Source organism: Squalius cephalus (assembly GCF_949319135.1).
Source record: "Squalius cephalus genome assembly, chromosome: 12".
Lineage (NCBI taxonomy): Eukaryota > Metazoa > Chordata > Actinopteri > Cypriniformes > Leuciscidae > Squalius > Squalius cephalus.
The window spans coordinates 19,244,989-19,258,523 of record NC_137133.1 but is presented as its reverse complement, the minus strand read 5'-3'; the positions used below and the strand labels follow the sequence as shown (position 1 = coordinate 19,258,523).

Sequence of the window (13,535 nt, the reverse complement as noted above, 5' to 3'; positions counted from 1 at the left end):
AACGCGTTCAGTGACTAATCAAAGAGCGAAACGAGTGCAACGCGTTCAGTGACCAATTAAAACGCGATATGAGCGCGACGCGTTCCGTTTTCTAATACTGAAATATAAATACTTAATACAAATTAGATAATTTCAGATATTTGCATGCACTGTTCTTGAATCATTGAACTCACGTTTACCTCCTGCATGTCTGTATAAAGAACAATGACATAAGAGGAGTTTCACTTGCAGTTCGATCGGAGCACATGACACGGAAGTAGCTGCACATAAACATCATGATGTCAGGCTTCAGCAGCAGTTAATAATCATTCATCAAAACATGCAAACATACACTCTGCTATTCATTATCTCCTGTATTTTGGGGTGCTCTGCTCAGTTTTATGTTATAGATGATCGGATTGGATTAGGGAGAGAGTTTGATGGAATAGGTGGATTAAGCGGAGGAGGAGTAAGTGAAGTTTTGTTCACTTTTTAAAGTGAGTCTGGATAATTGTGTCGGTGGGTGCTATTGACAAAATGTCGCTTTTGTTCTCAGGCCACTTCGAGACTTCTTGTCAACTATGAAGAGCCGTATCGGAGTCAGATATTGGATTTCTTATTCAAGGTATTGGGTCACGTGAGCCACAGATGTGTGACATTTAAAGAAGGACATTTTTTTGAATAACCGAATGTGTTGTTATTATGTTTTGGGTTTGGTTTTATTCAGCCCAACTTTGGAGCTTCACTGCACATCTTAAAGGTAGAAATAGGAGGCGACGGTCAAACTACAGGTAATAAAGTGAATCTGTTGTCTGTCTTGTCCTGATCGATTAATTTGTTCAGTAATGCATTAACAATTAATTCATACAGTCAAAGATTTGAACACACCTTTTCTATAATAAGTATGTTTTTGATTTCTGATTTAAAATTAATTCAGGTGGAGCATAAAGTAATATATATATATATATATATATATATATATATATATATATATATATATATATATATATATTCCTGACCCATAATTAGAGAAATTAGAAAAATGAGCCCAATGGCTTTACTTCTTTCCAATAAGGCCATAGTAAGGCCATATATTCATAGCAAACTTAGCTGTTAATGTGAAAAAAATTTTTTTTACATGAATGAGTCATATGATGCGAGTCATGTGGTACCAACATGACAAATACAACAAAAAAAACATAAAACAGGAAATGACATGATGATGAAGTGTTCATTCCTGAAATTCTCTTACATTTGACCCTTTCATGACAAATCAAGGTTCATTAAGGTTGTAAAATGTCATGTGATGAGCACCCCCCCCCCCCCAAAAAAAAAACATAAAATGAATTAGATATGTAAATATTGTACAATGTATAAACTTTTATAAAAAATAACAATTAAGATGTGTATACTATTATAGTATACATAACAAAGCATCTTTTTACACTAAGTGCATATAGTCCGCCTTGTTAGCAAAGGCTTTTTGCATGAACTCCACTATTGTCTAGTTGAGCCAAACAAAATGACAACAAAAGTTCATCCGGTGAAGGAGCAGTGGGCTGGATAGGAAGGACAGTGGAGTTCAATGGACCAGCCGACCTGAGTTTGAATCCACCCTTTTCCAATCATATTCTTCTCCCTAAACAAAAACAAACAAACACTGGTTTTACTTTATTTTAAGGTGTCCTTGTTACAGTGTAATTATACATACAAGTACTGAGTAATATTAATTAACTACATGTACTTACTGTAGTTTGGTTTAGGGTTAGTTGCATGCAATTACATGTGTAACAGGGACACACAAAAAAAAAAGTGTTACCAAAAGCCGATGGTAACACTTTTTTTTAACAGTGTCCTTGTTGAACATGTTGCATGTGCTTGCATTTAAATTATGCGTAGTTGCATGCAACTAACCCTAAACCAAACTACAGTAAGTACATGTAGTTAATATTACTCAGTATTTATATGTATAATTACACTGCAACAAGGACAACTTAAAGTCAAACCGGTGTTTGTTTGTTTGTTTGTTTGTTTGTTTTTGTTTTTAATAAAGAATAGAGAAAACATTCTAAAAGTGTAATTTACTTTTAGAATATTTAGAATACTTTTTGTTACCATGCTGTTGGTAATCATTATTGGACATCTTTATTGATCAATATGGGCATAGTATCTTGAATATGTTGTTGTTATTATTACATTCTGGTTTATAATGTACTACAGTACACTGAGGTATAAATAGTATAAATAGCAAAACTATAATTAGCATCTAACTAGAAATATTTACACTTAGTGGAAAGAAAATACGGTTACACTTTATTTGAAGGTGATGTACTGTAGTTACATTGTATTTACTCAAATAAGTACTGAGTAATATTAATTAACTACATTTACTTATTATAGTGTTACGTTTGGTTTTGAGTTAATCATGCATAATTTACTGTTATTACTATAGTAAGTACATGTTGTAACATGCAACTTCGTCACCTTAAAATAGTGGGTAATACTTTATTTTACAGTGTCCTTGTTACATATGTTACATGTACTTACCGTAGTAATAACAGTAAATTATGCATTATTACATGCAACAAACCCTCAACCGAATCCTATCATACCCTAACCCTATAGTAAGTTACTTAATATTAATCAGTACTTAAATATATAATTACACTGTAACAATGACACCTTAAAATAAAGTGTAACCAAATAGTGTTATCGAAAATAGTGTTTTCCCTCAATGAAAATAACGCTTTTTGCACTTAGCAAATAGACTCTGCATTATGTAGACTATATGTTGTTGTTTTTTAAATAAGACAATTCTAACTTTTGATTGACCCAATGATAGTGATGCAAGGATAGTGTGGAGTTATTAAAACTATAAAACAATTATAATGTAAAAATGTTTTTACACTTAATTATAAAAATATTTCACACTTAGAAATACATTTTTAGACTAAAACAAACAGTTGAACAATTACCAGTCTCAGCAATTTAGGTTTCCAGAAACACTATTGAGAAACTTCAAGTTTGGATTACTGACCTTTTTCTTCCCGTTTGATTGACAGATGGCACAGAACCCTCTCACATGCACAGTAAGGATGAAGGGAATTTTTATCGGGGATATGAGTGGTGGCTTATGAAAGAAGCTAAGAAGAGAAATCCAAACATCAAGCTGATAGGTAATCTATTTGTTCCATACTGAATTTGCCATTTATATTATAAGGACAGAAATAATGTAGAGAAGACTACAGATATTTGACTTTCAATGGTTTGATTTTGAAGGTCTTCCCTGGGCATTTCCAGGATGGGTTGGATATGGAACCCAATGGCCTTACTTCTTTCCAAATGTTACTGCCAACTATGTTATTACATGGATCATGGGAGCAAAGCAGCATCACAACCTTGACATTGATTATATTGGTGTATGTATTGCTTATAATTAGTCTGTTACTGATGTCTCTTTTAAAGTGAACCTTTATTTGAACTAATTGTGATATATTTTTCAGATATGGAATGAAAAAACATGTGATCCAGCATACATTAAGGTAAAGAAATAGTAATCTTAGTTCCAGCCTAACTACCTTGGCAATACGATTATTAAGATTTTAGTCAGTCCAAATTTATCTGTCTGTAATTTCAATAGGTGCTAAGAGATATGTTGGACCGAGCTGGTTATACAAATATCGGCATCATTGCTGCAGATGGAGACTGGTCAATTGCAGCTGCCATGTTGAAAGATGCATATCTGAATGATGCTGTTGAGGTGATAGGGTGAGCAGTTTGGAACATTTGGCCTTATAAACCCACATTATCAACCAACTAGCTGAGTGTAAACTAAAGTGTAGTTAAAGTTTACAGTCTTTTACAGTGTCCACTACCCAGGCACCCACACGGTGAAGGAAGCTCTTATGACGGAGAGGAAGCTTTGGTCATCTGAAGACTACAGCACCTTTAACGACGACATCGGTGCCGGATGCTGGGCTCGCATTCTGAACCAGAACTACGTGAACGGCAGAATGACCTCGTGAGCTGTTTTCAGAAAACTTTCGCTATCTCTGCACTGTGATACACATGATGTGCTCAGAGTAAGTCTGCTTTGTTTTAGGACTATATCCTGGAATTTGATAGCAAGTTACTATGAGAATCTGTCCTTTGGTGGAGATGGGCTGATGACAGCGGAGGAGCCCTGGAGTGGACATTATGTAGTGGATTCTCCCATATGGATGACTGGTAAGATGTTTACAAAGCTCCTTTCACACAGAGCATTGATCCCTAAAACAATTGGCGTAGATTTGCTAGAGTGCCTTGTGTGTGAATGCAAACACATTCCGGGATTGATCCTGGGATGGGGACCAAGTAACATTTCTGGGATCAGTCCCGGAACATGCCCTGTGTGACCAGTTCTGTAAGGGGTGTGTCGTAGTGATGATGCATGTGTCGTCGCAATTACTTGGGTATCGTGCGACACTTTGACTGGGGGTTTTAAATGCAGATCAACGTTCACTTTGCACAAAGTTTATGTTCGTCATCCTGATGTCACGTGAATACACTTTATCGGTGTATTTTGTGAAAGGCGCTTAATAGTCATTTAAATTAGCTGCCCATCTTGTTTTTTTTCTTTCAAAATTGCCCTTATGTTTTCAGATCATGTTAGGATCATATATATATATATGTGGTATACCTAACCATTCACATAGAAATTGGGTTATCCACCATTTTCCTACACCCCTTGATGCGCGAAATATGGGAGTATGATACTCAAGCATCAAAAAGTTTATAAAGACAACGTAAAAGTATTTCAAACTATTAGGGGTGTAAGAATATATCGCAATGCAAAAATGCAACAATATGTATAGTGGATAGTTCACCCAAAATGAAAATTACTGTGAGAAAAAAAAATCACGTTTTAAGAGTTTTAGTGCCAGTACTACATTAAACTACTATATATAATGTTGAATATAATGTATAATAATGCAATGGGGGAATATTTGTGGGTCCTGATAATGCCAAATGTCTTATGTTACCAGTAAAAAGTGGCCTACATTATTTTAAATATATATTTAGTCAGTGACAGAGTGCAAGCATATTCGTCTAAAATAATTCTGTATTTTCAGCTTCAGAATCATGAATATTTTTAGTCTGGTGTCACTATTTTCCTGTGCATTGGGTTTCCAACACCAAATCCAAGCCTATTCATTTATACCCACAATGTCATACCAAATTTAGCATTTTCATCAACAGTGCCTATTTTGTTAACCTTTTATCATATGTCTTGGAGTATCGCAATTATATCATCTCGTGAGTTCAGTATCATGACATGAGGGTATCGTTACATCCCTACAAACTATGAATCAAGCTGTTTAATCCAAGTCTTCTAAAGAGACAATTCCTTTATATTATGAACAGATTTCGTTTAGGCTTTTATTCGCATGTGAACATTGATCAACGCAAATACATATATGGTATACACATATATATATATATACGGCAAATGCATTATATATGGTAAATGAATCCCAACCCTGCTTGCTTGATCTTCTAGAACAAACATCATTGGTTTTCACGCACCAAGTAAGCCGGTGGGACTGAGAATGGCTTGTTGTAGCAGATGAATGTCAGTTATTTCCTCTATGAGTGTTCAATTTTGTTTCTTTTTCCTGTATGAATATCTTTTATTTATTTTTCCCTGTAGCGCACACAACTCAATTTACACAGCCAGGCTGGTTTTATCTACAGACGGTGGGGAATCTCACCAGTGGAGGAAGTTATGTGGCTTTAACAGACCGTAAAGGGAACCTAACTATTATTATTGAAACCATGGTGGGTGGTTAATATTTTCTTAGGTCTTGTGAAGGACACAAGTTTCAGTGAATCATTTATTTTGACCTCTATGCACAATATGTACACTCCTCCACTTTTCTTTTTCTAGACACACAATCACTCTCAGTGCATTCGTCCTCCTCTACCGTACTTTGACGTTTCCCCTCAGAAAGTCACATTTCAGCTCAAAGGTTCTTTTGTAAGTGCAGTTCTGTCCGTTCTTGATATTTCAATCCATTTATTTCTTAACCTTAAGGCTTAATTTTATGTTTTCTGCTTTCATCTTTTTTTCAGGCACATCTCACTGACCTTCAACTGTGGTACTCAAAATTGGATTTTGAGACCAAAAAAGACACGCTCTTTGAGCGGAGGAGTCCTGTTAAGGTTTAATTCAATCAGTTCAGTCCATGTTTCATGTCTTAACACATTGCAGGATTGGCAGTAAAGGAAACTTCCTGTTTCCACACAGGTCTATAATGGTTCCTTCACCTTAAAACTGGATGTCGATGAGGTTTACACAATCACAACAGTCACCACTGGACAAAGAGGTTCAAACCCAGAGCCCCCCAAATCCCGCCCGTTTCCGAAGAATTACTCTGATGATTTCACTATTGGTAAGGAGTATTAGTGTCAAAAGGAAACTATTGGCATTGACTCAAATGACATTTCTAACAGCATTTCTTTTCATTCCAAGATGTCCCTCCATTCTCTGAGGCTCCATATTTTGCTGATCAAACCGGAGTGTTTGAGTACTTCAGAAACAGCTCAGATAATGGCTCGCACGCCTTTACCTTACGACAGGTGATCACTGAACGGCCGGTCACCTGGGCTAGAGATGCCGACCAGACCATCAGCATCATAGGGGACTACAGCTGGTATGTTTGTCCTCGGAACAGTGATATTTTGATGAGAATATATATATATATATATATATATATATATATACACTGCTCAAAAAAATAAAGGGAACACTTTTTAATCAGAGAATAGCATCAAGTCAGTTAAACTCCTGGGATATTGATCTGGTCAGTTAAGTAACAGAGGGGGTTGGTAATCAGTTTCAGCTGCTTTAGTGTTAATGAAATTAACAGCAGGTGCACTAGATGGGCAACAGTGAGACAACCCCCAAAACAGGAATGGTTTTACAGGTGGAGGCCACTGACATTTTTTCCCTACTCATCTTTTTGGACTGTTTTTCACCAGTTTTGCATTTGGCTAGGGTCAGTGTCACTACTGGTAGCATGAGGCGATACCTGGACCCTACAGAGGTTGCGCAGGCAGTCCAGCTCCTTCAGGATGGCTCATCAATACGTGCCATTGCCAGAAGGTTTGCTGTGTCTCCCAGCACAGTCTCAAGAGCATGGAGGAGATTCCAGGAAGACAGACAGCTACTCTAGGAGAGCTGGACAGGGCCGTAGAAGGTCCTTAACCCATCAGCAGGACCGGTATCTGCTCCTTTGTGCGAGGAGGAACATGATGAGCACTGCCAGAGCCCTACAAAATGACCTCCAGCAGGCCACTGGTGTGAATGTCTCTGACCAAACAATCAGAAACAGACTTCATGAGGGTGGTCTGAGGGCCCGACGTCCTCTAGTGGGCCCTGTGCTCACTGCCCAGCACCAGGGAGCTCGATTGGCATTTCCCATTGAACACCAGAATTGGCAGGTCCGCCACTGGTACCCTGTGGTTTTCACAAATGAGAGCAGGTTCACCCTGAGCACGTGACAGACAGGAAAGGGTCTGGAGAAGCCGTGGAGAATGTTATGCTGCCTGTAACATCGTTCAGCATGACCGGTTTGGTGGTGGGTCAGTGATGGTCTGGGGAGGCATATCCATGGAGGGACGCACAGACCTCTGCAGGCTAGACAATGGCACCCTGACTGCCATTAGGTATCGGGATGAAATCCTTGGATCCATTGTCAGACCCTATGCTGGTGCAGTGGGTCCTGGGTTCCTCCTGGTGCACAACAATGCCCGGCCTCATGTGGCGAGAGCATGCAGGCAGTTCCTGGAGGATGAAGGAATGATACCATTGAAGGGCCACCACGCTCACCTGACCTACATCCAATAGAACACCTCTGGGACATTGTGTTTCGGTCCATCTGACATCACCTGGTTGCACCTCAGACTGTCCAGGAGCTCAGTGATGCGCTGGTCCAGATCTGGGAGGAAATACCCCAGGACACCATCCGTCGTCTCATTAGGAGCATGCCCCGACGTTGTCAGGCATGCATACAAGCACGTGGGGGCCATACAAACTACTGAGTACCATTTTGAGTTGCTGCAATGAAATTTCAGCAAAATTGACAAGCCTGCTGCATCATTTTTTCACTTAGATTTCCAGGGTGTCTTTGAATTCAATCCTCTGTAGGTTGATCATTTTCATTTCCATCAAACGATGTGGCATCCTTTCGTTCATAACACATTACCCAGTCCATATTAGTATAGATATCCAGCATGATATTTTTCCCCATTGAGATCTGATGTGTTTTCAAAGTGTTCCTTTAATTTTTTTGAGCAGTGTATATACAGTATATATATATATATTTTTTTTATTACACACATCATACAATTTTTATTAGCACATACTAGCACATAAATATGGATCTGGATGTCTACAATGCTAATAAATTTAATGACCCTTAATGGGCCATATCATACACCAGGCGCAATGCAGCACCAGGCCCGACACAAGTGTTTTTTGCTAGTTTCAGTCCGACGCAGTTATCATTTTCACGTCCTGTGCCATGTTGTTTAAATAGCAAATGCATTTGTGCCTATTTGTGATCCCATGGGTGTGCTGGTCTGAAAACGAGGTTCAGGCGCATTGTTGACGCGTTGCTATTTTGAGGCAACTGAAATAGACTGCGCCATTGACTAACTGAAACAAAGTCAATGGCGCAATATTTATTTTTGTTATTTAAAGAGTGCGTTAGTAATGTGCGTCTATAGGTGGGTCCATAACGCGCGTCTCTGCTTATTATACACACACACTCTGCTTATTACACACACAGGGTAGCAGCACACAAACATGCCAAATAAAAATAAAAGGATTACAATGTAAAAGATTATTATTGTGTACATAAATATATGGTGGAATCCGGCTTGTCCCGTAGTAGATGGTCTAATCACGCGCTTTAACCTTGTGCATGAGCAGATCCGTTCCCTCTCTAGAGAAAGCGTGCAGTCTTTCCGCTTGCAAATTCCATCATGTTAATAGCGAATCCGCCATGGCGCGAACGCATCTGGCTTTTAAAGGGAATGGGAGATGAGACTCTGATTGGTATATTGCACGTTACGCGTATTATTCGGGGGTTCGAGGCTCTATATTTTAGAACACACACTTTGCAAGATATTTTATGAGATGTTCAACTCAATACTGCAGTTCTATAGTAAATGGCATTGATTAATTCTGCCTCATAATTAATATAACCAAACTTCACTCATGTCTAAGTAGGTCAGACCTGAATGTGTCCTGTGATGTCCTCATTGAGACGCCCATCACTGGAGGTGTGTTCCTGGCGGTCAGGGTTGATCAAGCTGGAGAATCCGTCCGAGAAGCAAAGGGTGTCTTTTATTGGCTTTATGCAAATGGAACCTATAAAGTGACAAATGACATAGGTAACAATTTTGTATTTCCCTTTCTTTGAGTACAGCGTGTTCATTTTTGGTTATATCATTATAAACAGGGTTTGAAATTAAGTTTTCTCTCACCAGCCAATTTTTAAAGCTACACTGTGTAACTTTTTTAGTTGATTCTTAGCAAAAAACACTTAGTTCTTTCAAAAATATATGTGCTCATTAATATATATTTACTTCTTTCAAGTAATAAAGTATTCTCTTAAGTTTATAATCTGCCATTGAAAGTACATACGGGTGAGGGGTTCGAATGCCGGTCGCCATGTTGCCCCTCCATCTTGAAACTACATTAGCCAAAGAGGGACATGCCTGTAAATTCAAGCTTCGCCTTTTGCGTTTTTCACTCAGTGACACCGTGACGAATGCGAGGGGGAGATTACTCGCGAGCTCGCGAGTGCCGGCAGATTTGAAAGATAGTGTGGTGTGTGTGTGTGTGTGTGTGTGTGTGTGTGTGTGTGTGTGTGCGTGCGTACTCACATTTGAAAGAGAGAATTAAAACGTCAACGCGACAGACAAATCAGCAAGACCATAGTCAATATTGGAGTAACTTTCCCCAGATGGAAAGCTCATGAGGAGAAAAGATTTTAAAACGGACGCCGAGGTTGCCTGCTTTCTTCTCGACAGGTAATTCAGCCTGTTATTAATTTGTGTAAATTCTAAGTTTTATAGTTGCTTGTCTAACCATAGCATGGTTGTGCATAACGCCAGATCGACCTCTAGTATAACTTCATCCTCGCGTCAATGGTGAAAAAGTATTGTTTACCTTGTAACATAAATCTGTGCTGCGACAGATCACAGGTAATGAATAGTTTTAAAGGCGCAATTTTTTAAGCTATATAAAAAAAAGGACACTGTAAATTTTAGTTATTTTTAATTGCTTTTACTTTGTACACATTGTAACGTTAGCCTAATCTGATTATGCTGGGATAGCCGATTCCAAGGGTGACGTTTACGTCCTGACATCTGTCCTGTAGTTTTATTCATTTTAGACGTATTGTTTATTATTGTCATGGACGAAGTCGATAACTGGAAGCCATGTTAATCTTGGAATAATGCGGCCACCGTAGGAGTTTAAACGCCCTCGGAATTGAGAGGAACAGAAACTAATTTTCACTGGGTAGTCATATACAATTTCACCGCTAGATGGGGGTAAAAATCACACAGTGTAGCTTTAAGCTACACCATAAAATAAAAGAAGTGGGTTTGTGTGTCAACTTGCTCTCGGAGAGGTGAGAGAGCAAGAAAGTGCAGCTTGTATCGTGTTTTCTGCGTAAAATGAGTATTGGAACCGTTTCAGATATTTCAGTATCGTTATGTATCGAAAAATCGATACTTTTGACAACACTACAGATGTAAAATAAGTCTTTGATGTCCCCAGCGTGTGTATGTGAAGGTTTAGCTAAAAAAAAAAACCACCGATATTTTTATATAGCATGTTAAAATTGTCACTTTTTGAGGGTAAGCAAAAACACAGTTTTTGTGTCTGTCCCTTTAAACGCAAACGAGCTGCTGTTTCTGACACAGGGGGCGGAGCTACAACAGTCTGTCCTGAAAATTTCTAAAACTTTTAGCCTTTTATGTTCAAACCGGAGTCAGACAAAGATGAAGAGACTCAAGAAGAAGTGACAACATGTAGACAACATTTCTGAATGGTTAGTTGATGAATTTATGTAGCTTATGTGTAGATATCTTCTAGTCATTGATTAGCATATTCTGTCATGATAATATATAAATCGCGTTCCCGGGGTCGGGGTTATGTACATTTTAGGGTTTGTGACGTCACTAACCCGGGAGGAATGTCGTGTAGTCCCTACCAGCCGTTTGTTGTAGTCCTTAAAAAGCGATTTCTTTAAAAGCAAATATCTCCCTTTGCTTTGAACTTTGGCACTTTGAGCGTTGTAACTTTGCAGATGTTGTTTATACTCAAACAGCAACATTACAAACTAACTAAAGTTAAAAAAGTGAAATCATAATCAACCACCCCGTTAAGTTTATTACATCAGATGCCTTTTTAAAAGGCCACAACTGAAAAATGTATGTATTATAAATCAAATTCAACCCGCCAAAGTGGCTAGTAGGAGAGTGACTGCGTTACACGCCACCGCTGAAATCCAACCGCGGTTAGCGGGTGTTGATATCAAGCCCTGCTTACTAAGCTATATGAAATTATTTTTATCCTGATTACAATCTTAATTTTGTTTTAACTTAGTTTGGTTCATACCTGAATTAACCATTTTTTGTTGTATTGTGACTGATCTTTATGTTTTTCACACTAAAGGTGGAAAGAGAGTTCTTGCTGAAGGGCTGTCAGGAACAAGGGAAGGTGTATGGTATACCTTAACCCTTAGTGTCAAGGTAACATCGACACACTTATGTGCAACCTTTTAACTATTCATTATGTCTTTGTTCTAAACTGTGCATCTTTTGGTCCGCAGGGATATTTTGCCTCAGGGATGCTGAATGGCTATCCGCTGTGGGAGAACGCTGTTGTTCTCGAACCCAAGAATGGATGGGCTGCACTAGGAACTTTCTCTTTTGAATATGCACAGTTTGATAATTTTGATGTCAATGCATATTGATTTCCGCTTACTTTGATACCTCACATTCATGTTTACTTGATTATTACAAGTTCACGCCATGTCGGAATTACCGTAATTACGTCATCGTAGAACTCTCAATTACAACAAGAGCTCTGACTTGTACCACATGACCTCTGCAATCTAACTGCTGCAGATTCATTTTGCCGTTGATAATGTTGGCATATAAACACACAATTCTGAAGATGTGAACAGCTCCGTCACAAGTTGTCGTCTCGTAATTACGGTAATTTCATGGCATGAACACAGCATATTGGTGCATTGACTCCTTTCACCATGTTCAGGTTTCTTAATATCTTTTTTTATTTTAGTGCAAAAATAACACTGTGATGAATGTCTTATTTTATTTTATTTGGTGATTTGCCTTTTTTTTTACTGGAATGATCGGTTTATGATTGAGGATTTATAAATGAGGAATGCGAGTATGAAATATTAATCTTTAAAAAGGGACATTCTGTGCCAATGAAGTTGAAGTAGACAGTGAATGACTTGCACTACCAGTTTAAAGTCTGGACTTATTTGTTTTACACGGTTTTAAATTGTACTTGTATCTTATACAGAATAAAAATTGTGAAAAAAAAAAAGTTTGAATGACTCCTTCAGTACTGCTTAGAAAGGATGTACAACATAAAAAGTTAAAAGAGACCTGACTTGTACAAGAGCAGTCTACACGTAGGCTGTGTTCGAAATCGCCCCCTATACCCTCATTCACTTGTCCCTACATTACTCAACTAATATAGTCCACTTGAAGGAGTGAATGAAAACGAGTGAGTGAATTCGTACACTGAGTGCACCGGAAGGGCTGCTGTTTTTGCATAGTTTGTGCTTGCTGTCTAATAATCATTTGAAATTTAGCAAACTGTCAGCTCCAGTAGCAATGAAACGATTTATCTTGAACTCTGTCATGGAAACTAGCATGTATAAACCTTATTAAACAATTTAATAATCAATTAAAAAGCATTTATTAATACCTGTAGGATATTACGCTGTACCCACATTGGAGCAGTGGTTTGGAAAAAATGGATGATTTGATCCAGGTGCAGGCACCATCTTCTGGTCAGACACAGGAATTCATTTTGTACAACTTACAGTGCATTATGGGAATTCTCTAGCCGTTGAGCGTACATCGGTTGTACACTCGTTATTGCAGTGCATTATGAGATTGAATGAGTGCACTTGATATCGTCTACAATTGTTTCGGACACTACTGCAAATGGCTGTGTGTGGGGTGATTTCAGACACAGCCGTAGAGATTATGATGTTCTAGAGCTGTGTCCCAATTGAGAGGCTGCATCCTTCGAAGGCCGTGAAGGTCGGACTGAGCATTGTTGAGTGGTACGGTCTAGCCTATGGAGGACTGTTCTCGTTGCCTAGCAACTGCGACAGCTGCTGTTGACGAGCGCCATTTACGTTTGTAGGCTTTGTAAGTTATATTAAACTGTCTAAAAACAAAACAGAGTTCATAAACTGTTTTTTTTTTTTCATTTGTATCATTAGATATTT

General features: G+C 38.4%; 1 protein-coding gene across 1 annotated transcript; it reads left to right on the top strand.

Moving 5' to 3' along the window:
- The first annotated feature begins 9 nt into the window (after window positions 1–9).
- On the top strand, window positions 10–12,605 carry galca (galactosylceramidase a). The gene is made up of 17 exons (XM_079889482.1): window positions 10–448; window positions 536–604; window positions 707–770; window positions 3,042–3,155; window positions 3,259–3,398; window positions 3,483–3,521; window positions 3,620–3,747; window positions 3,845–4,000; window positions 4,082–4,206; window positions 5,669–5,796; window positions 5,906–5,995; window positions 6,091–6,180; window positions 6,266–6,410; window positions 6,491–6,671; window positions 9,254–9,417; window positions 11,714–11,790; window positions 11,871–12,605. Exons 1-17 carry the CDS (start codon window positions 320–322, stop codon window positions 12,012–12,014), a joined length of 1,983 nt encoding a protein of 660 aa, XP_079745608.1. The 5' UTR covers window positions 10–319; the 3' UTR covers window positions 12,015–12,605.
- The last annotated feature ends 930 nt before the right edge of the window (window positions 12,606–13,535 follow it).

Excerpts from the sequence above, each read along its gene's own strand:
- galca (XM_079889482.1), top strand. The coding sequence starts at position 320 with ATGCAAACATACACTCTGCTATTCATTATCTCCTGTATTTTGGGGTGC. Across the intron at positions 449-535 it reads GTGGATTAAGCGGAGGAGGA|GCCACTTCGAGACTTCTTGT; the intron begins GTAAGTGAAGTT and ends TTTTGTTCTCAG. Across the intron at positions 6,181-6,265 it reads AGCGGAGGAGTCCTGTTAAG|GTCTATAATGGTTCCTTCAC; the intron begins GTTTAATTCAAT and ends GTTTCCACACAG.